At 33.6% G+C, this 22872-nt stretch overlaps 2 protein-coding genes across 2 annotated transcripts in view; one reads left to right on the forward strand and one right to left on the reverse strand.

Annotated features, from left to right (window-relative positions):
- Flo2 (flotillin-2) overlaps positions 1–22872 on the reverse strand; it is a 394067-nt gene that overhangs the window by 223727 nt on the left and 147468 nt on the right. The window lies entirely within an intron of this gene.
- LOC137923972 (glucose dehydrogenase [FAD, quinone]) lies at positions 6–3764 on the forward strand. The gene is made up of 2 exons (XM_068767251.1): positions 6–146; positions 1893–3764. Exons 1-2 carry the CDS (start codon positions 6–8, stop codon positions 3600–3602), a joined length of 1851 nt encoding a protein of 616 aa, XP_068623352.1. The 3' UTR covers positions 3603–3764.

Here is a 22872-nt window from a genome sequence, read left to right on the forward strand (position 1 = left end):
GAGCGATGGAGGCGGCTGGGGCACTCGCGAGCTTGGCGCCGTCGCCTATCACCGTGCTGGGTCTGATACCACTCCTGGCACTCGGGATCACGTACTTCAGATACCAGCAATACGACCCGGAGTCCTACATTACGGAGGTCGCCACTGTGAGTATACTTATCACTAGGCCTTTTTTAATTTATCACTTTATTTCTAGTGACAAGCTGAATCTCGAAAGTTGTACGATTATAATTTTTGGTTCCTCTTTAACATACTTGAAAGTAGAAGTATTTTTTTAATAATGAAAAACATTAATATCTTTGGAAATAAGACGAAGTAATACAATTAAGATCTTTGAAAAAATTAAATTATTCATAAAGGTCATCACATATGGTAATATGTACATATTTTCTATCTCCTATGGATGCATTGCGTCTAAAATAAAGCTCCCCACAAACAAAGCTATTTAATTTTAACCTATTCAGAATATCAACTACTGACTGTCAGACAGTTCTATTTTGTTTTGAGAAAACATTAATTTATTTAAATTATTACCTTAACTTACTATATTTATTTATAGTTACCTCTTGTATACGTCATGAAAAATATACCAAAGAAGCCCAATTTGCTAGCAATGATAAAAATTCTTTCAAATAGACTTTCGCACTTTCGAAAAGTCAAGGCACTGACACAATGTATATTTAAATATATATTTATACAGAGCGTTATTGGTCTTAATTTTCTCTAAGAATGTAGAGGAAAATGACACTAAAAACTGCACTCTCACGTTCGGAAGGTAAATATCGAGAAACACCAGACAGATACTCGATAGGTACTCTTCTGATACAAATTTTACATATTTTTCCATGTTTTAAATTTCCTTATTGTCAAGGAAAGTCGCCATAAAATTAACATCTTTTATAAAGTATTTAATGTATTGTAATATTACGGTTTATTGCTCAATCTTTTCTTAACACAAGCATTCGATGTTTTCGCGGATTAATGTGAAGTGCTTCAGGGATTTTATTATTGAAGCGTGTGCTTAGTGTTTAAAGTAGAATAAACTTTACTTATTAACTCAAAACTATATTTTAAAATCTTGAAATCAGAATCATACTGAGCCTTTATAAACACATCCTTCAACTTAGAACTTATCCTAGATCGATTGAGATATGACCATACAATAAACCATCACATCAGCCAACATACAATAAAGCAATCAACATTGATTCTAAATTTAAAAAATAAAACTAGTAATTTCACAGCAAATTTAGCGCTAAATAGAAAGTTGTCATAAACGCAAGCTTGAGCTCGCTCGCAATTAACATCGATGTATCACAAACGCACTGCCCAAATGCGGCGGCACGTACGTAATAACAGAAAAACTTTCATTTATCATGAAATAAAATAAATAAACTTGACGAGATTGACGTAATGGCTTATGTTGATTGCTATTTTCTTTTTCATTATACTTTATGTTTGATGCTTCTCAATTAAATGGTCATAATGTGTACTTATGGTCAATAAGCCACTCATTAATAACACACAAGACTTTATATTAAACCTATTAACTTTTTTCTTAAAGACGCCTTCTTTTTCCCGGTTTGAAAATATAATATTGCCATGTACAGATTATGCAGACTTTAGACAGCGTAAAGCAGATGGCAAAAATATTAATAAAAGAAAACACAAATTCGTTTTAACTAGGACCGGTGGAATGAGCACACGGGACATTCTAGAATGGACTCTTTGTTTTAAGTTGCTAAGAGATGGATGTCCACTGTGTGTCTTTTACAAGATACGATGATAAAAGGCGGTGACAGGACATTGTTTTAAAATTATTCACTCATTTCAAACCCTACTAATTAAATAATTTTAAGGGTCTATTAGTAACTGTTTTCGTTGAATTTCAGATAATGCCGATATACGACTTCGTGATAGTGGGAGGCGGCTCGGCCGGTGCGGTGGTCGCCTCCCGACTGTCCGAGATCGGTAATTGGACCGTGCTGCTGCTCGAGGCGGGCCAGGACGAGAACGAGATCTCTGACATCCCAGCCCTGGCCGGCTACACGCAGCTCTCTGACATGGACTGGAAGTTCCAGACGACGCCTTCAAGCAACCGCTCCTACTGCCTCGCTATGAACGGAGACCGCTGCAACTGGCCGCGAGGAAAAGTCCTCGGTGGTTGCAGCGTCCTCAACGCCATGGTATACGTCAGGGGTAACCGCCACGACTACGACCTGTGGGAGGCGATGGGCAACCCCGGTTGGTCCTACGACGACGTACTACCATACTTCCTGAAATCCGAAGACAATCGAAACCCGTACCTCGTTAATACTCCCTACCATTCAGCGGGAGGCTATCTTACCGTTCAAGAGGCTCCGTGGCGCACGCCCTTATCTATAACCTTCTTGAAAGGGGGTATGGAGCTCGGTTACGAGTTTCGAGATATAAATGGGGCAAAGCAAACCGGTTTCATGTTGACCCAGGCAACCATGCGTCGCGGCAGTCGCTGCAGCACGGCCAAGGCTTTTCTGAGACCAGTTCGCCAAAGAGGTAACTTACACATTGCCCTGGGAGCACAAGTGACGCGAATCTTGATCAATCCGGCCAAAAAGCAAGCTTACGGCGTTGAGTTTGTCCGAAACGGTGAGAGGCAGAAGGTTAGAATTAAAAGAGAAGTAATAATGTCGGCAGGAGCGTTGGCGACGCCCAAACTAATGATGCTGAGCGGCATCGGACCAGCGGAACACCTGAGAGAGCATGGAATACCTTTGATTGCCAACCTCAAAGTGGGTCACAACCTACAAGACCATGTAGGCCTCGGTGGCTTGACCTTTGTGGTAAACAAACCTGTCACCTTCAAGAAGGACCGTTTCCAAACTTTCTCGGTCGCTATGAACTACATACTGTACGAGAAAGGTCCAATGACCACCCAAGGCGTGGAGGGACTTGCGTTCGTCAACACGAAGTACGCTCCGCCTTCCGGCAACTGGCCCGACATACAGTTCCACTTTGCGCCCAGCTCTGTAAACTCGGATGGCGGGGAGCAGATTCGTAAAATATTGAATTTACGCGACCGAGTCTACAACACCGTGTACAAGCCGATAGAGAACGCTGAGACTTGGACGATTTTGCCGCTACTCTTGCGTCCGAAGAGTTCCGGCTGGGTGAAACTGAGGAGTAGAAACCCTTTCCAGCCGCTATCAATAGAACCAAACTACTTCGCTTATAAAGAAGACATACAAGTCTTGACTGAAGGTATCAAGATTGCTTTTGCATTGTCCAACACTACTGCATTTCAAAGGTACGGGTCTCGACCGCATAATATACCAATGCCAGGATGCGCTCACTTGCCCTTATTTAGCGACGAGTATTGGGAATGCAGTTTAAAGCACTTTACATTCACAATCTACCATCCGACCGGAACATGCAAGATGGGTCCGGAACACGACCAAGATGCAGTCGTCGACCCCCGGCTGCGAGTCCACGGTGTTGCCAACTTGAGAGTCGTCGACGCAAGCATCATGCCGACCATCATAAGTGGTAACCCCAACGCTCCAGTGATCATGATCGCTGAAAAAGCATCGGATATGATCAAAGAGGACTGGCTCGTATTATGACAGTGATGAATGGAAACGTGTGAAATATAATTTAGTCAAACTATAATTATCGTAAAATTTAAGAATGTACATATCAATCTAATAGTAAGAAAAAAATTAGGACGTAGGCGTAATTCGATAATGTATAGTCATTTAAAATAAGTTTGTCTAGAATCTACGCGAGTGACGAGAACATTAATATTTTAGCTATAATTATCGAAGTTAATATTGTACAAAACTCATGAAAATATATGTAGTTATAATTTAAAATTGTTTCATTTTATGTTTGGACTTTTACAGGATTATTTATTTAAAGTTTATATTTTTATCACAGATAATCAAAACATTTTTTAAAGTGTACTCCTTACTATCTTATAATAGCCTTCAAAATTTTGATTCCACATGTAAAAGAAAAAATTGCAGAAAGACTGTATAAACTGCCATCTATACTATTTTAAATTTATTAATAATAATTCATCCATTGTTGACAACTGGCAAAATGTGCAAGTGAAGTCTCAATATTATTACTAGATGGCGTTACCAACAAATACTTTTTAGTTAATACTTTCAGGCCATTTAAGATAATAAATGTTTATGTTAAAACTACAAAAAGCACATTAATAAACAGTAAATAATCTATCGCAGCCGTCATCCCTGTGGCTAAATATTCTATTGTAAACCTAGAAAGCATTTTAAAAGCACAAATTATAGACAAGACATATAGTACTGAATATATATACGTAAAACTTGGACTTTATTAAATAAAACGTATATTTATTTTGTAAAAGGCAATTAGCTGTGATTCGTTTTATATAAGACAATGTCGTAGTTACACTTCAACCCAGCGTTAATATAGATCCTCTATGCCAGCTTTATAAAAGTAAGAAAAATGACAACAATTATTCAAAAGATGGCGCTGTTATTAATTATATCAACTTTCCATTTTACTTTAAAACTTATGCTTGTAAAGTAGTTGCAATATCCACGCAGTCGCCATAAATAGTTCACGGAAGAAATTATTTACATATTTTACTTCCTGAATATACCCGTAAATAAATAAAAACGCATATCTGACGCTCTTTTCCTGATAAGATCACGTAGAGAAATCCTGCGCACAGCCCTCGCCATAGCCCGTTGAGCGACTGTGCACAAACTGTGTAAAATTATTTCCCAGGCATCAAACCCGCGACCTACGATTGCTAATACCGCTGAGTTGTCAGTGCAACGTAGTGTTTACTTATTAATAATACATAAAGTGTAAAATAAATGAACAAAGTGATGTAACTGAAATACGCTATTTTTTTTGTTTGAATTTAACAAGCCAATAAGTTTTCACAGTACAAAATCTGTTGGAACAGGCAGTAGGCGATAAAATTTTAAATTAGAACAAAGAGGTTGATAAAAGAGAACATTTGTACCATTAAGATGTTCTTCGTTTTTATCTTTTTAACATTGTTCCGTCGAAGGGCTGTTGCACCAATCTATCTTGATTAGGTGAATCCAACCATAATGCTTTCGGCAACAAGTCGTTTTTGTAAAACTAACAGTTTTAAAATTTGATAGAACACGTTTTGGTTTTGTTTTAAAACGGTTAGATTTTTTAGAAAAAAATTGGAGCGAGCAGGTAATATTTAATGTGAAGTTTTTTTTTATAAATTGAAAAACGTGTCGGACTGTTAAAAGTGTAACATCATATCCAGACATTCATAAATGAATCCCTATTTCCCACTAACAGAAGAACGCCATAATAGGATAACGATTATTGATTTTATTCATCTATTAAAAAAATTTCTAACGTCGTGGTTAATTTTTTGAGAATGTACACTATTTTAACTTTGAGTATTTGACAGTTCGCTATGAACATCGGCTTTATGAGGTTCGCTGATTATTTCGCAAATTTGACAGTTTTCGTGCTGCTAATGTTTTGTTGTTTTTTGGTTCGCTATTGTGTATTAAATTTAAATTAAAAGGAAGCTCCCTGTCAAATTGGGCTTTACTGGGATTCTTTACAGGACGAAATAAATAAAAGAATAAATTTAGTGAAAAAAAGTTATTATTGACACAGGAATTGAAAATGAAGAAAAAAAAAATAGGCAAAGATTAAAAACAAATTAGGTCTTCTTACTGATCCGGAAAGGCTTAGTTAATAATTTAAGTCATAAATAAGTTATTTTTAAAAAAATTTCCTCTTACTAAAACCTTTTTTTACGGTTAAAATGACATCTTGTTATATGTTTACTATATTTTAATATACTTAGGTATTATTACGTAGTTGATAGTCAAGGCAGCGGTATGCGGCAACCATTGCCGTGGTTACATGAGCAAAGATTATACACCGGGCTCATTAGATCGGTGCATTATTCGAGCAGTGGGTAACCGCAGCGCATGCAACGGACAGGTACAAGATGGAGCCGTCTATGCACTTCCTGCGTTATGCAATACCTGCAGAAATATATCAAGATGATATACGAAGTGAAACGGTATCCCTGATGTTATGCTTACAATAAATATACTTTTAATATGTTTAATATACTGGTAGAAAAATTAGCTAATACGAGAACCTATGTCCCTTGTTTCAAGCGAAGTACAAATAAATATTGCCCTATCTTATTTTGTCTCTTTTCGTTCGTGTCGCCTTTAAAAATTTCATGCGAATTGTAACATACTTGACGAAGATAATTAACCGTTAAATGCGTGACCGTTAAGTGCGTACTTTTATGTATATTTATATTCTATACCTATTTATTAAAATAAAATATGTAGCAGATATACAACACTATGCGTTTACATTTAAGTGTAGTGCTCATTTTACGTTTAAGTGGTATGTTGCAGTTTTCCATCATTACGCATTTAAGGGTTAAAACATTAGTAAGTTTAGTCAGCTATTTTGTTTTACCGATTATTGATATGCAACAGGTGGCGCAAAAGTTATATCATAATGTGAACGTGGCTTAAGTTTATACATGTAGATATTAGAGAATAAGTTGTCAATAAGCGACGAAGGATATCTATACGTCTATTTCATAAACGTGTAAGCACAGTGATATTTGCCGCCATTTGTAAAAATAAAGGCAGGTTCAAATTACGACATTACTTTTGCACCACATTTTATATATTTCATTATATCACATTTCATTACAGCACAGTGTGCCGTTAGGTAGCTGAATTAGTTTTTTTGTTAATGAGATATTTGAACCAACTCATCTTTGTTTTGTTAGCTGAAGGAAATAAATAGCTGTTTTTATATACTCGTATGGTCACTGATCAGCACAACAAGTCCGTAAGTTTTCGAGTTATAACTGTTCCTGAAGTTTTCAAGGGTTTATTTATGGAGTCTCTATTCACCGCGACAAAAACAGGTAGTTAGAGTAGTTTGAGTGTATTAATATTTAAATTAACAAAAAACGATTTCACACGTAATTCAACTGTTCAGTGCAAAGAAGTGTTTTTAATTTACATTCTAACAATTCCAATATAATTTTAAATAGCCGTTGTTTATCTAAACAGCCTGCAATGTTTACCATATATGTTATAATTAGTACATAATATGAAACATCTTTTAAGCTGATAGACATCCAGCTACTTGCAGCGACCTTAACTATTAACTATGTCATCGGTCTTTCTGGTGGTGAACCACCCACGCCTCGTCTTCCAGCTAATGCACGTCACTCGAGAACCGGTCAACCCCAAAAGCCATAGGTACACGTGCAATGAGTCATGCCCATTGCCAATTCAGACAAGCAATTGTTCGAGCTCTATTGGTAACCTTCTGTAGACCTCCTCATTTCACTCTCCGAACATAGCATTCTCTATTGCTCTTTGGGCGACCTTAGGCCTTCTTATGTAACACATTAATTAGAGTCAAAAGTTGACTCTGTGTTTGGCGCTAATCGATGTAACATTACTCCTGAAGATGCCCTGTGGAGGGGTGAAACACGTGTTGAGTGATTTAACGGTGGTAGTTGTGTAATTCGCATTGTTTGCCGCATGTGCATTTATCAGCGGGCTGGCGAGCGGTGCACTTTATTACACGACTACTGCTGCATGGCGGAAGTAGCTATTTTGGTCCTTTTCTTACATTAATACATATTTAATAAATTAAGCTTGAAATGTCTGTTAGCGATCAGTTCAGAAAGTCTTGTGCAGCGTTAAATTTTTTTTATAAACTTGACCTGGATTATCTTTGTGACGGATGGTCTGTGACTATCGTCCCAAAGGAATTTACAGTAGCGGATTTGAAGTGTAAGGAAGAGATGGCGCTTACTCTAAATGTCGTTTTAGATAGCAAAGCTTGTTTTAGGAGCCCCGCCGGGCCGTTACACGCTTTTTACCGGATAGGATTAATAGTTTACATTTTTGATTATATTAAATTGAAGAAATCTCTTGCAGACAATATTTACTTTAAAATAAAATAATTATAGTATTTTTAAGTATAGAAAAACAAACTTTCATTCATATCAGCGTTACCTGTATAACATTGATACTAATATCTAGCCCTGCAAACTTTGTACTACTAGGAATGACCGATCGCTTACCAAGAAAAAATAAGGTAATAGATTTCAAAGTGATTACTTTATACAGGGTGATTGGAAGTAGATGCAAAAGCTTTAAAGCTTTTCGCTGATGAGATATATATTCATACATATTATTTTATATCTATTACGAATTATCATGTACAATAACCAACTAGAACTATCTTTCTTATTCGGTACTCAGATCAATCAAATTATCATGAGAGATCGATTAAATTATCTTTAGAATATTATATCAAACTCAATAGCATAGAAATTATTTAAGTAATACAGTATATAAACCCACTTTGCATTTGTAAAATTATTCGCAAATTCTTGTTTTAATTCCAGGGAATCTGGTAAAAACTGAGCATATAAACTTAATTAATCAAGGTTTTCCTTTGTCGTCTCAAAATATTTTAAGGTCAGATACCAATTACGTCCAAGCCTATATGTCAAACACATGACCGATGATCTTAAAAACGTATTTCGTGACATAATGACAGACGGCCTTCAACTTTCACGCGTTCTACTTTTGAATTATGTGTAAATTAGCTATATCGCACTTTTACACATAAAATCACTTGAACGATATTATATTACGTATTAAACTGATGGCGGTTGGGGCCTTAAGGTTCTGGAATGTCACAGATACATAATGTGAACAGACGACCTTGTCAAGGTCGTTGAAAGATGCTGGATGTGGGCCCCTCCTCGCCAGCGCTATTGAAAATCCATCTGATAATCAATAATCCGTATCATTTTTCAAAATTTTCGCGACCCGCAATTAAATACGCGTTTAAGAGGTAAACAGATAGGTATTAAAATACACTAACTACATTTAATCAGACATATAAAATAATCATTTATTATCAAATTAAATTTACTATTTTATTATACAAAATTTTATTACTTTGTTATTCTATCACACTTTGGTTTATTTAGCACTGGTTGCTGTTTATAAGATGATAATATTTTTTTCAAACACATATACACGAAGATTGTACGGGAACTTGGGTATATGTATGTAGAACCACAATTCCAATCTTTCAAAGAACAGCATGTGGCTTGCGACCCGCTGGTTAAATCTCTTTGTTATATGAAGACAATAATAACAAATAACATCGTAGTAACTAAGTTATTCCTTTCGTCCCGAAGAGTATGCTTGTCTCCCAACCAGGTTGACTGACGAAATAGTTCAGGTCGCGGAAAGTCGCAGGAAGTAGGAAGCAGGCAGCGCAGGACCGGTCATCGTGACGATCTCTGAGGGAGGCCTATACCTTGCATCGGCAGAACAGAAAAAGAAGCTAACTATTGTAAAATTTATAAAGGAAACTACCAAGAGCTTACTACTAAATACTTTTTAGTTTGTATAAAAATGTGTATAAATAAATAATTTAAAACATAGGTTTTGTTCTATAATTTCTATATCCTAGAGGGGTAAATCCTTGACACAACATTCGAATCTCAAGGATTTGCTGAAGTATTTGATTTTAAAATAAAAACTGTAGTGCTATAGTCCGACTTCAATATGTTTCACGCTTTAGGAAAACATTAAAAATATCTAATGGATTCAGGCGTTATTTTGCGGAAGTCCATCCCAATTAAGAAAGGGACCAATATATAGCTACTTCCGCCATGCAGCAGTAGTCGTGCAATAAAGTGCACCGCCCGCCAGTCCGCTGATAAATGCGCATGCGGCAAACAAAGTGAATTACACAACTCACTCTTAAATTACTCTCGTGAGTGAGCATTAAAAACTAGCATTAAAAATATTTAGTTCTGTGTCAAAAGTTACAATGTTATTCTATAAGGTAACCAACCATATCGAGTAGTCACCACGAGGCAGTAGGCACAGCGTTAGTGGGACCCGTAATAGGTTGACCCACGACATGGTCAAATTGCTGGATGCAGCCAGCGCAAGGTCGGTCAATGTCGCGATCTTTGAGAAGAGAATGCGAAACTAGTGTTATCAATGAGTGATAGCCGACAGAGAAACCTAAGCTCTTCCATGGAGCGTCCGCATATCAAACAGATCGGCGGCCTACCAATCCGATGAAATCATAGTATATAACAACCCGAGCTGATACTATCCAGAAAGGTAAGGTAACTTCGCTAACTTAAAAGAGGTTTAAGTCAAGGCACTCTATGTGACCTCGCGAAACTGCGGAGTAAGACAATGTAATAAAATGTAAAGAATGAAAGAAGAATGACAAAAAAACATAAACTGAAAAAAGTCCCTGTCCTAAATATAAAAGGGGGTAATTGAGGCTAAACTAAAACGGGGCGAATAAATAAAAGAAAAAAAATCAAAAATGCCTCTTAGGCAGTAGTTTCCTTTTCTCTTCAGAACAAAAGAAATTTAAGGGCACAAGTCAATAAAAGAGAGTATTGAACGTAACATGAGCAACCAAAGAGGATTGATTGATATCACATTTATTTCAAGTATTCAGTTCAAGGATATACCAGTTTCCAAATTGTATTCTTTCACCACTTTGTTACATAATTTAGTTAGTTATAAGTGTGTGAGTGTGTCAAATGTGCCGTTAAAAATGTTTTATGTAATTAAAATCTAAGGCCACCTGATGGTTAGTTTATGCGTCATAACAATGCCTAATTAGTTCGGAATTTCTTCATACCTGTGCATGTAATGCAGTGTTTCGTGGGTCAACGTGATTAGCATTCCAGTTGTAAACTTGGATAGTGGTAGCCAAGTTTTACTACATACGATGTGCACTGTCTCACGTACGCCCCTTATGCAATATGTTAAAGCCGCTGAATGCAACAAAAATAAAAAAAAATCTATTTTTATCATTGTAAAAAAAAATCAATGGTTAATTCTGTATTTTATTTCTTTTCTGAATACGAGCGCTACAGATACTTTTATTACACGTAATTCAGATTAAGGATAATATCATGACACAATTATGTCCAACACCAAAAGTCCTACTCGTAAACAAAGGTGCGAAAAGAATTAGAAATACTGGAAAAATAAAAATAAAAATGAATTGCGAATATCAGTTAAATTGAGTGAAATATATAGCAGTACCTTTACTTTCCGAACTAGTAAAAGGAGGGAAAGGTATTAATGTTTTCTCGCACCAGGAATACGAAACATTAAATAAGTTAATAAAGCTTTCTGCTATTATTTAGTTTTATAAGCAAATAAGTTATTTTTTTAATAAATGTATAAAGTATAATGAACAAATGTCACCGACGTAGCTCGAAAAATTGCTAGTCTGAAATGACAGGGCACACCGGTGCACATCATGGGGTTGCACGCTTGCAGTGGGCATCACTTATATCGATGATATATCTAAAACTATATCAGTCTATAATAAATCGAATTTTTATTTTGATACCCGTATTATAATATTTTATATTATTTATTTTTAAATTCTTTTATAATTAGACATTATAACATTATGTTCATTTAAGAGTATAAAATATAATAAGTATTTTAGTCTTGTATTTATTTTAAAACAATATGAAATGAAATTAAAATTCAATTTTTTCATAACTTCTAACGTAAAAAGACTAATTTTTTTATGGTCATAATAAAAAATATTTTCACACTCGTAAAATTTAAACTTAATGAAATCTATAAGCCTCATTAATATAGTATTAAATTCTAATTATTAACAAGGAGCAAATTTTATTCCTAGCTACTCGACAAAGCGGTATCATTTCAGTGAAAGTAGTACAAAGGCGTCTGCGAGGAAGCAAGTTCGTTTTCATCCTACAATCGAAAGTTTCCGCGGGAGACAGGGGCGTTACGTCATAGTCTACGTACGAAAGCTTTCGTGTTTGTGCAAATAAATGCAGTTCATTTCATTTATTTCCTATCCCGACAAACTGTACTACCAGAAATGAATCGCTTGGCGCATCAAAAAATAAATGAATGTAAAATATATCAGTGATCACTTTATTAAGTGTATAATAAATAAATTAATCCTGCGATCTGTAAAAACTGAAGTGTTAAATGATAATATAGATTTATAGCACGTGATCTGTTAAGCTACTATCAAAAGATTACATATGATGAATTTCCGTAAATATTCAAATTATTTACTGAAATTTACCTTGTTTCATCATAATTTTATAATTTGTATATTCATCCAAACTTTTCTATGGCAGTATTTGTGAAACTAAGTGCCATGCCCCATCTTTGCCTTTCTAAAACTCTTACGCCCTCCTATGTTACATTATATATCTTTTATATTAAAGCGAAGGAGTTAAACTCGTGTTGAGTCCTTTTTCGAAAAGCCTCTCTGTGGGGCGTTAGCCTAACGTTGAGAAACACTGGTCTATGGTGATGAGAATAAAATCGGATAGTTGAGAACTACTTTTCGTTTTCAAGAGAGTTTAATTTTTATATTATTATTACTATATATTTTATACGGGATTATTGTACATTGGTTTAAAAGCTTTAAGGTTATGTCATAGCTTATTTGCTCTCAATTAATGCATGGCACACTCTATCCAAAAATCAGTGGTTTCAGAAACAATAAATAACACAAGGATAATATATTAAGAAAAAGCGTTTTGAAAATTCATATTAAACATATTACACAATTTATACTTAATTATTGTTTACTATCGGTCTCTGCAGACTTTGTAGTTGCAAAAGTTATTTTTTTAAAAAGCCACTTCAAATATCCTTCAATCAATCGGAAGGAATTTTTAAAACTCTTAGAATTAAAATTCGAATTTTGTGGCAGAAATTATTGTTCTATCGCATTCCAATAGAAAAAATAAGACTATGTAACATATTATAGCCTTATACAAGGTGATTGGAAATAGGTGTAACCGCTCTAAAGAAAACAACATAAAGTTGTCAATTGAGGTATACATTCACTTATTTAAAACTTTTACGCCTATAAATAATTAACCTGTATATATATACAGGTTGATTATTTACATTATGAATTCGTAATATATATACATATTAGCAATTTTGTAGAAAGTAAATTTTATAACACAAGTATTGTGTAAAGCATTACAAAAGAATATAATCATTTATATTTTCTACTGAACTGCGAAAGGCCTTTAATACTATGTTGGGGTAGCTGGTACTGAAAATGTTTTAGCTTTTTAATATTTGACATACTCCTGGGTCATTCTTATGAAATAACCAGGTGTTGGACACATCCGCGTACGTGCCAGGAAGTATGGAATTCTCGCGGCGACTCATTTCTTTCACAATCATAGGATTTAGGACGTGTGCGGCAATCGAACACATTGCGCAGGAGTTTACAACACACGGTGAATTCACATCGTCGTTTAAGTATTATTACCATAAAACTCAAATTAGAACCCAACGATTTCTCTTTAATTGTCTCAACTGTAGAATGGTAACGGGTTTATTATAAACATGAGCATTATAAACATATTCACATTTAATTTTATTTTGTACAATCATTTTCGTCGCTAATCAAAATTTAACTTAACAAAATTTAACTCAAATGACGACATTTTTATTTCGCTTTTAATTTTATTTTAGGTCACCTGCAAATATTGAAAAATCAAAGGTATTATACTTTACCGATACTCGTTCTAGAGATCTTTTGACAATCACACCAAAATTGACTAGGTCCCACATTTAGTGACTTCCCTCGATTTTAAGTCATCATCGGTCCTGGTAGTGGGGGCCTACCCACGACTTCCGGCTCGTGGTCACCACTCTAAATCACCACGCTCATTCCCACTTCAGACCTTAGTTCTTCTGCGGTTCTTTTTCTGATTCGATCTTTCAGGGAAACTTCGAGCATAGCCCTCTCTATTACTCTTTGAGTGACCTTCTCCTGAGACCCATCGTAGGCGATCATATCTAATACTTACGTAACGTAAATAGAATCTTTTTGTTAAATTCAACAAGGATGCATACAACGTGAATCTAATGTTATATTTTAAAATAAAGTAAGTTTAACAGGAGTAAGTTTTTTAAGGATAAGAATTTTAAAATCACAAATTTCTTAATGCCGCTTCTAGTCTAACTATAAAAGGACAACCATAATTATTAAATTGATAATGATAACAGTCTATTCAAATACTATTAAATCACCCACGGTATTTAAAAGTGAAACTTATTCTTAATTTTTTTTTGACAGTTTAGAACAAATACAGCGTTGAAGCGGAAATGTCAACTAAGTATAGTGTGTATTCATAACAAAATGTTTACTTTGCTAATATTCGCAGTTACGTTAAGCGTAAAATAAAATGATTGGAGAAATTATGCAAAATTAATATATCCGGCTTAAAGGAATTACGAGTATATCATCTATATCTATCACATTGGAGGTTGATATATCTCTTTTGGCCTGTCTGTAGTATTGTGATCGCATACCTTGGGACGGGCTGTTCTTAATAGCACAAAGCGAGACTCTTGAAATAATAAAAAAGTTAAGCATGTTGGTGATACCCAAGTTTTTCTGCTTAGAAAAGGACCAATAAGGGGATGTTTTGGGTACTAATACGAGATATATAACACAGGCATATTATCTTGAACAAGAACAAAATTTTTCCTTAAAAAAAATCAAGATTTCTTTGTTCTGGTTTTTTTGTAAATTACAACTACAGTTATTAACCATTTATGTCGAGGATCAACTGACGTAGATAAAACTCTAAATGTTTTCCCATTTAAATAATAAAGTAGAATGAAGAGCCTCGGAGACTGCTGGAGGATTCATTAAGGTTATGTAACATTAAAAAGGTTAAGGCTACATGCCATCTGCGCTTTGCCTACTCATACCCTCAAAATTGTCAATACCGAAAGGGCAACAATAACAATGTTTAAATTATGATACTTGTGTAAGAAAATCTCTAAGAAATTCCGGTTTTTATAGTGTGATTATGCTTTAATTACTAAAGGCATTGTAGAAAACCAGTCTGAGTTCTGTTACGGATCCTTCTCAAATCGGAGCCCAATTGAAATACTCGTAACAACTCGTAAGAAAAAGTTTAAAAATTTTAATAACTATATATTGAGTTACTAATGTTTACTATGTGCAAGCTTTGTACTTTCAGAAGTTACTAGCCTGTAATATTACAATAGCAAAAATAAATTACTGAAACTTATTTCAGAGATATCACTTTATACACGATTCGAAATAGGTTTTAAAGCTCTTAAAATGAACTATACGTTCACTTTTTCAAATTTTTACACCTTTTCACACCTGATCACAGTGGAGTGTTAGTTAAGAATATTAAAAAAAAGGTTTTAAATAAGAAACAATGTAATCCAATCGAACGTAACTTAAGGTGACTGCCAGCCCTATAAGCAAAAGACTACATAATTTACGTCAAGGTGATTGTGGCAACCCTAGTAGCGGTTACCGCATCGCGCGTAATCGGTAAGGCACGATAACCTAACCCTGTCCGAAAAAGCCGACCCACATAAGGCCGGGCGCAACACGTAGCGGCGTGGGGCTACCACCGCTCGCTGCCGTCAGTCTACCACGCGGTGTCGCACCACGCGGAGTCGCCACGATTTGGTGCCGTACCATACCCTCGCCACCGAAAACACGACGTCCGTTACGTTTGATTTTTTTTTATATTTCACTATTTGTTTACAGATTCGAATGTGCCTTGAAAAGATTTCAACGCGTTCTTACAGATAATTGTGGATTTGCCTAATATTATTTTTATTTTAATACTTTGTACGAAATTATTAAAAACTTTCGTGTTTAAACGCGAACTTGTTAACTTTTTAATAAACATATTTTGCAAATAATATATACATTTCTGTCACCTGTATTTATGATTATAAATTAAAAACACATACCCAAAACGTCGCACACACTTCAATTCATATTTTGATTTTGGTTTATAAATAAATAAAAACTGTGTCATTGTTATCTCCAATAATAAATATGTTTTAAATATTCGAGGTACTTTATTAAACCATTTATAAAAACCTCATGCGCTTAAATTTATATTTTATTATCTCAAATCTGTGTAATTCTGTGAAGCAGTTTATATCTTGTTAATAAACTTGTATGTCATATAATTACGCAAATCCATAATTATAGTCGAACAATAATGGCGCGTTTTTGAATCGTCATCATTACTAATATGATCATTTGTTGTCAGCGTAAGAGAACAAATCACAATTGACAGAGAAAACGTGAGAGTGCATTGAAAGAAGACGATTTGCCAATGCAAATATAAAACATCTAATCATTGACAGTGAAGTGTATAGCGTATTGTGTCAAGTGTGATTATATATACATTGTGCAATAGAACGAAATAATTTTAACTGCAATTTAAAATAAATTAGAGATAATTTATAAAACTTGTGCAGTGTAGAATTAAGTAGTGTTGCGTAAGCCAAAACAAGAGCCATGAAAGTAAGTTTAATTTTATTTACTTATTTTTAATAAACCAAGAGCATAATCTAATATAATCATTCAAATACATTTATCAGTCCAACGGTCTATAAAATTTAAACTATGTTTGTTTTGGAGAATTTTAAGCTTTATCCTTTCTGACCTCTTTTTAAGCGTTGTAGAATTTTTAAATAATAACTTTACATTCTATTTTTACATGCATAAAATTTTTTAAATAGATCACCTTGACGTGTAAACGTTTCTTTAATATTATTTAATTATCTATATATTTAAAATCAAATAATTAATGGGTTCTATATACTATTGCACAACTAGATATGTCTGTGGTAGACGTATACAGATTTGGACAAAACTATTGATAAAATTATTATAGATTAATGAACGAAAAATAATTAAAAACTGCTTCCTTAATAATTAAAATAAGCAACTTCAAATAAATTCTTACCAAGATAACAAACTTCATAAATCCTAACAGACGTAATAGCTGTTAATTTTTAAGTAAACGTTGCGGTAAACTTTTTATTGAGATAACGCAAAGCCAATAAATCGACCTCAATACGAGATGAAATTATGATATTTAAAGATGACTACCGGGTTATGTAATTCGTGCTTACGAAAAACTAACGTCAATTTGAACCAAATGAAGCCTTCGGTTTACTTTACGGAAAAATTTTAAGATTCGTTAGTTAATTTAAAACAAAAATACCAAGGAATTATCTACAAAAGTACAGATTTTTTAAGTGTTTATTTTTGTGTGTTACTATGATGTGGATTGTAACAAACATGTAATTATTACATTTTAATTGGTTTTATTACGGTATTTTACGTGGGACCTTTTATTAATATCTTTGACATCTTTCCTTTGTGATCTGTTTTTTAGTATATATGTATATATGTATAAATATATATATATATATATATATATATATATATATATATATATATATATATATATATATATATATATATCCACCTGAAACCCAGAAGGGAAGGCGAAGGAAGTGACGCAATTTATGGAAGGAAATTATGGAAATATGGAAAGGAATGACAGATAATGTTGAGGAAATTAGAGGAAACAGCGAAAGACATTGAGAAGGGAAAAAAAATTGAGAATGGAAATAAAAATTAAAAATTATGTCAAATAAATATTATGTTAAACGGTTGACAAATGAAAGAGGTTAAACGATTAGCCCCAAAACATGGACATATTAAAAAAGCAACTTAGGGTTTCTCTCCATAATGTGGGCAATTGACCCTAAGTCTAAGTTAAGGTACTCGGTAGACGCTGGATGCAGGCTGTTCCCAACCGGTTCTATAGGAAATCTATGTTGGAGTGTTACCTCCATTAGAAGACGATATATAGGTGAAATTATGAATGATGAATTACGAATAATTAATATTCCAAAAAAAATAAGTTACATGAAAAAGTTAACTTGGTTCCCAGAAAAAGCTACTTTAATATGAATTGCCTGAAATAGGTTTAAATTAAATTTTAGTTTATTGATATGTGAAGACTTTTCTTTACACCTTAAACTGTTATATATATACCACAAAATTGTTTTACATTTCTTGCATATAACTTGTATATAACTTGTCCAATTTTCCATCACTTTAGACGAGTTACTTTTCCTTTGACTGTTCTAAAATATTATGTATTAAAAGAAACCTTATTATTCGTTAAGTATATTTCTAGCTCTAAGGTGTGTAATAGGTGTATGACGTCATAGTTTCAGCCCAAAGTTACCCATCGCAAAAAGCAGGTCTCCCCCAAAGATATCTATAGGGGGATATACCATAATCCCCATTCTTGGCAGACGTATTGGTGATTGCAGTGTGTTATTATGGTACGCAGAAGACGCTGCACAAATTCTAAAAAATTGTTTGTAAGCAATGGCGATGTAATATAATTATTGCGCAAAGTGTGAATTATATGAGATTGTATGCCGGGAATCAAACCCGCGACCAACGATCGCAAGTCTCAATGCATATCTGTACATATCTGCGGATCACATATCTGTATATGCCAACACTTAAATAATAAATAAATAATTTTTATGGGTGAACGTTTTTTTACAAATAATTGCATACAAGTTATTACATCGAAGTAGATAATCTATACGTGATAGCAAGTGTCTGTGATTCACAACGACCTCTTAAATCAAGGCGCCTTTACTTATATAAAAAAAGAAACAAGAAATAATGCGAGTCAAGGTCTCGCTATATTGAGGTCTGTAGTTGAGACGGTTGGTGGGGCAGTTATGTAACGTGCTGTCGAAACTGATAATGAAGTATGGCAACTTACAATGCAATTCACATTGTTAGCAGATGCAATAAGGGGATTGCAAAAATAGTACGTATAGTAAATGTGAAATGTGTACAATGATACTCTATACTGAAGGACGGTACAGACGACCAAGAAAAACAAATTGAGTATGAGAGACAGTGAGAATCTGACCTCCGTATCACACAGCTGAAGATATGAACATCATCACAACTTTTTCGTTCTTTCATAATTCAAGGATGATCTCCTTCAAGAATTTAAGAGGGTAAGAATTAATTACACAAACAATAAGATCGAGCAATAACCTCGGGAAGATGAGATATGAGTATGACAATAATAATATCAGTAAAAAAATTATTAATTCTATATACACTGCTTTAACAAGGGAGAACGAGAGGTCCCAAAAACGAGGGCCTTTAAAAAAAAGTTAACCATGGGTCTTCCAGCCATAAAACCAATGTCATAGAAACTACACACTTATTTCCGAAAGCGTTCTCGTGGGATCGACAATATTAATCAAAAATAAACCGTGAAGTTTTAGCTAGTAGGCATAGCTCTTTCAATACCCAAGCGAGGTATTCCATGTATAATTTGTAACATAATGTAGGACAATAGTGCCCAGAGCATCTTTAGTTTAAGTACAAGCTAAATTATTGAAAGTTTTCAATGATTAATAAACCTTATTATTAATTATAGATTATATTAAGATTTGATACCTTTTAAACCAACTGCAGCACGCGTCTTGTTACATTACTTATACCTGTCTGATGTGTTACAAAACAAAATATTTGTTTTATAATTTTTATAAATCGTTATTTACGTAAATAAAATATAAAAAGGTTTTGATATCAATCCATATTATCTTTCTAGAAGTTACTAATCCTATAATCGAAATAAACAACATATCGAAAACACCTTTGAGCGTTAATAGAATTTGACAAAAATTACGAAATAAATTTCAACCAAAAAAACATTGTCATTTTATTCGTAATAATTATGTAATAGACTTATTTACAACCAAACAAGTAAATTCTGGTTAATCTATACGTACAAATTAGTAATTAATTAATGAAAACCTGAAAAATGCCTTTGGTTAATATTACCTGTAAGTTATATGTAGTTTAAGAGTCGTTTTACAAATCTCGTCTTTCAATTCCATATCGGAGAAAGGTATTTACGTTATTCAAATTCAAATTTTGTTCCTTTTGTGACGGTCGATAAAATGACAAGGACCTCACCTAAACAAGATCCCGACCCCGTACCAAACAATAAACATCCGGTATTCGTACCGAATAACAATAATGGTTATGTAACTAAGCGTAGGCACAATTTAAAGCGATGTTTCCAACACAATACAAAGACTTTGAATTAGAGCGTTTATGTATCTTTATGCTGTATTGTATAGTTGCACAGTGAAAACAAGTGTCTAATTACGTTTCGATAATAACGCAGCAAGGGATTACGCAAACAGCTTTCGCGACGCTAGCTCGTGTAACATTTCGGTCTAGATTGCCTTTGCTCTCCGTTCAAAGCGGATTTAAGTATTTTTACTTAAATCCGCTTTGGGATCCATTTTTTACTATCAATTCCATCTCTTTTCTAGTGTAAGTCATCATATTTTTTAAATATATTATTAATTTTATATGTCTGTGCTTATGTTCAAATGTTCAAAATCAGTACTTTAAAATTTGTTGTATATTTGTATCTTAATACACCCCTTACTTCCCTCTCTTACACGTCTCTCATGTCCATTCAATGGCTGTGTGATGAGACCGATTCTTGTACCTGTACATAGAATGTTTTTTTTTTCGTCATCATTGATGTTATTTTTTTACATTTTCTTTTTGATTTTTTATTGTTTCAGTGTAAAATAAAGCTAGAATAAATAAATCTTTCAAATAAAGTTCAAATTCAAACATTTAATTTAAGTTACAAAGGATTTCTTGTTGACGTCAAGTTGAATCTATCGTTCGGATGATAAATGCCTCAGACCTAGGAATAACAGGAGAAAGAAACTCAGCGGAACTTTATTTTGTAAAAATAATATAAATTTTTCTAAACCATCAAAATTACATCGTAAATAATTATTTTTTTAATTTGCCCATATTGTGGTTGTGGCATCGTTAATATTGCAATTAATCGTATAATTTTTTCATGGATTTGTAAAATAAATTAAATTATCCTGTCACTAAAATATCCTGGGGGCCAAAAATTTTTTAAATGTAGCCATTTAAACATTTGAGTTTTTTTGTAAAAACATTTTATGTTAACGTTTCATTGACTAGAAGAATGTTTTTGTTAAATGTCATGGTATCGGACTCTGTAATCACGACAAACTATATTTTAATTTCATAGTCACATGTTAGCCTTTGATAATCATCATTTCAGCCATAAGATGCACTAATGAACGATGGCCTCGTCGAAGCTGTTCCAGCCTATAGACGGCCCACTTCAAGGCATAGGCCTTAATTACCATATAAAATTATAATTGATTATCATAATCACAACGCGCGGGCTGGCGATCTCTGGATCTTCAGCCATTCGCTATACTTTGGACAACAAATATCTCAATAGCGTAATACACCTGCAGCCACGAGTTATACACTACTCGGTATTTAATTTGGCACATTGTAAACAAGAGCAATATATCGACTGTACTTGTGCAAGTCAATCCATAATGTCGTTTGATAACATGACTTACACATTACTTTACTAATTTCGGTTCTCTGTAGAATATCAATTTAGAAAAACTCTCTCGAAAATTAATAATTTCAGGAATAACCAATAAAATAATGATTATACAGGAAAAAAAATCATTTTCTAAAATCTGATTAACGAATTTTAAAATTAATTTAAAAACTTTAATGATACATATACATATATATAAATCGACCTCAATACAAAATGAAATTATGATATTTAAAGATGACTAGCGGGTTATGTAATTCGTTCTTACGAAAAAATAACGACAGTTTGAACCAAATGAAGCCTTCGGTTCACTTTACGGGAAAATTTAAAAACTCGTTTGTTAACGTAAAATAAAAATACCAATTAATTTTCTACAAAAGTATAGATTTTTATATATATATATATATATATAAATATAAATATTTATATATATATATAATTTTGTACTGTCAGAAGTTATTCGCCTGTATGACAAGAAAAAGTAAATTATGGTAACATATAAAAAATGATTGTTTTATAATTTTCACACCTATAACTAATTTTTCTGAATAACACCGATAAATTACGAAAACTATTAATGAAAGGTAAACTTTTATAAATATATTACTTAATATGAACGTGGTAGGTAGGAATTCGGGTTAGACTGTGGCAACGTACCGATGTCGCCCCACCGGCGACAGCTAGCTAGCTGGCGCTCTTGCAAAACGCCGAATTTTATAAAACCTTGTTTCGGTCTTGCGTTACTGCATCGAGATTAGGTTAGTTTCCCAACGCCCCCAAACAACACACGCTCGTATTCATTATACAATTTGCGTGGCAATTTATTTTTCTCTATAGCCTAATGCACTTTGTTTTGATTTTATTTTAAAAATATTCCCATCGGTGTAGAGACTCCATGACATTTGATTTCTATACGCTTAAAGAGATATTTTTAATGTTAAAATGAGCAGGATTTCCAATGACAGGGAGGACAGACGACCCCGTTAAAGTTCAGGAGCGGCCTGCGTAAGACGCTTGTCGTCGCTTCCAACCACTCCTGTTGAAGCTAAGAGCATTTAATTAGAAGTCTTTAATTATAATATTTTATAAGGTGACAAACATTTAACAAAGGGCTGTAAAAGCCGTACAATATTTTTTACGCGAATAGAAATCTGAAAATGCTTAATGCCAATTTACAATCAAGATTTAAATAATTGCTCCTCGAAGGAGCATGGTCTAAAATAATCAATGTCGTTCTGTTTACACCATTTTTTTACTAAGGCTCGCAAAATTATTTCATAAGTTTTAAAATTATATATGTACTCCACTCGTGTGATTAATTGTATATTCATTTATTCAACTAATTTTTCATCGTGTATTAGTTAAATTTGTAGCTTGCGTTCATGGATTTTGAAATCATTATCATTACTGTTTGATAGATTACACTTTACTCATATATAAATAGTTGTCGTTATTTCGGACCA

Source organism: Battus philenor, unplaced genomic scaffold (assembly GCF_028537555.1).
Source record: "Battus philenor isolate CCGP_79_NKW_IND1 unplaced genomic scaffold, ilBatPhil1.0.hap1 SCAF_23, whole genome shotgun sequence".
Lineage (NCBI taxonomy): Eukaryota > Metazoa > Arthropoda > Insecta > Lepidoptera > Papilionidae > Battus > Battus philenor.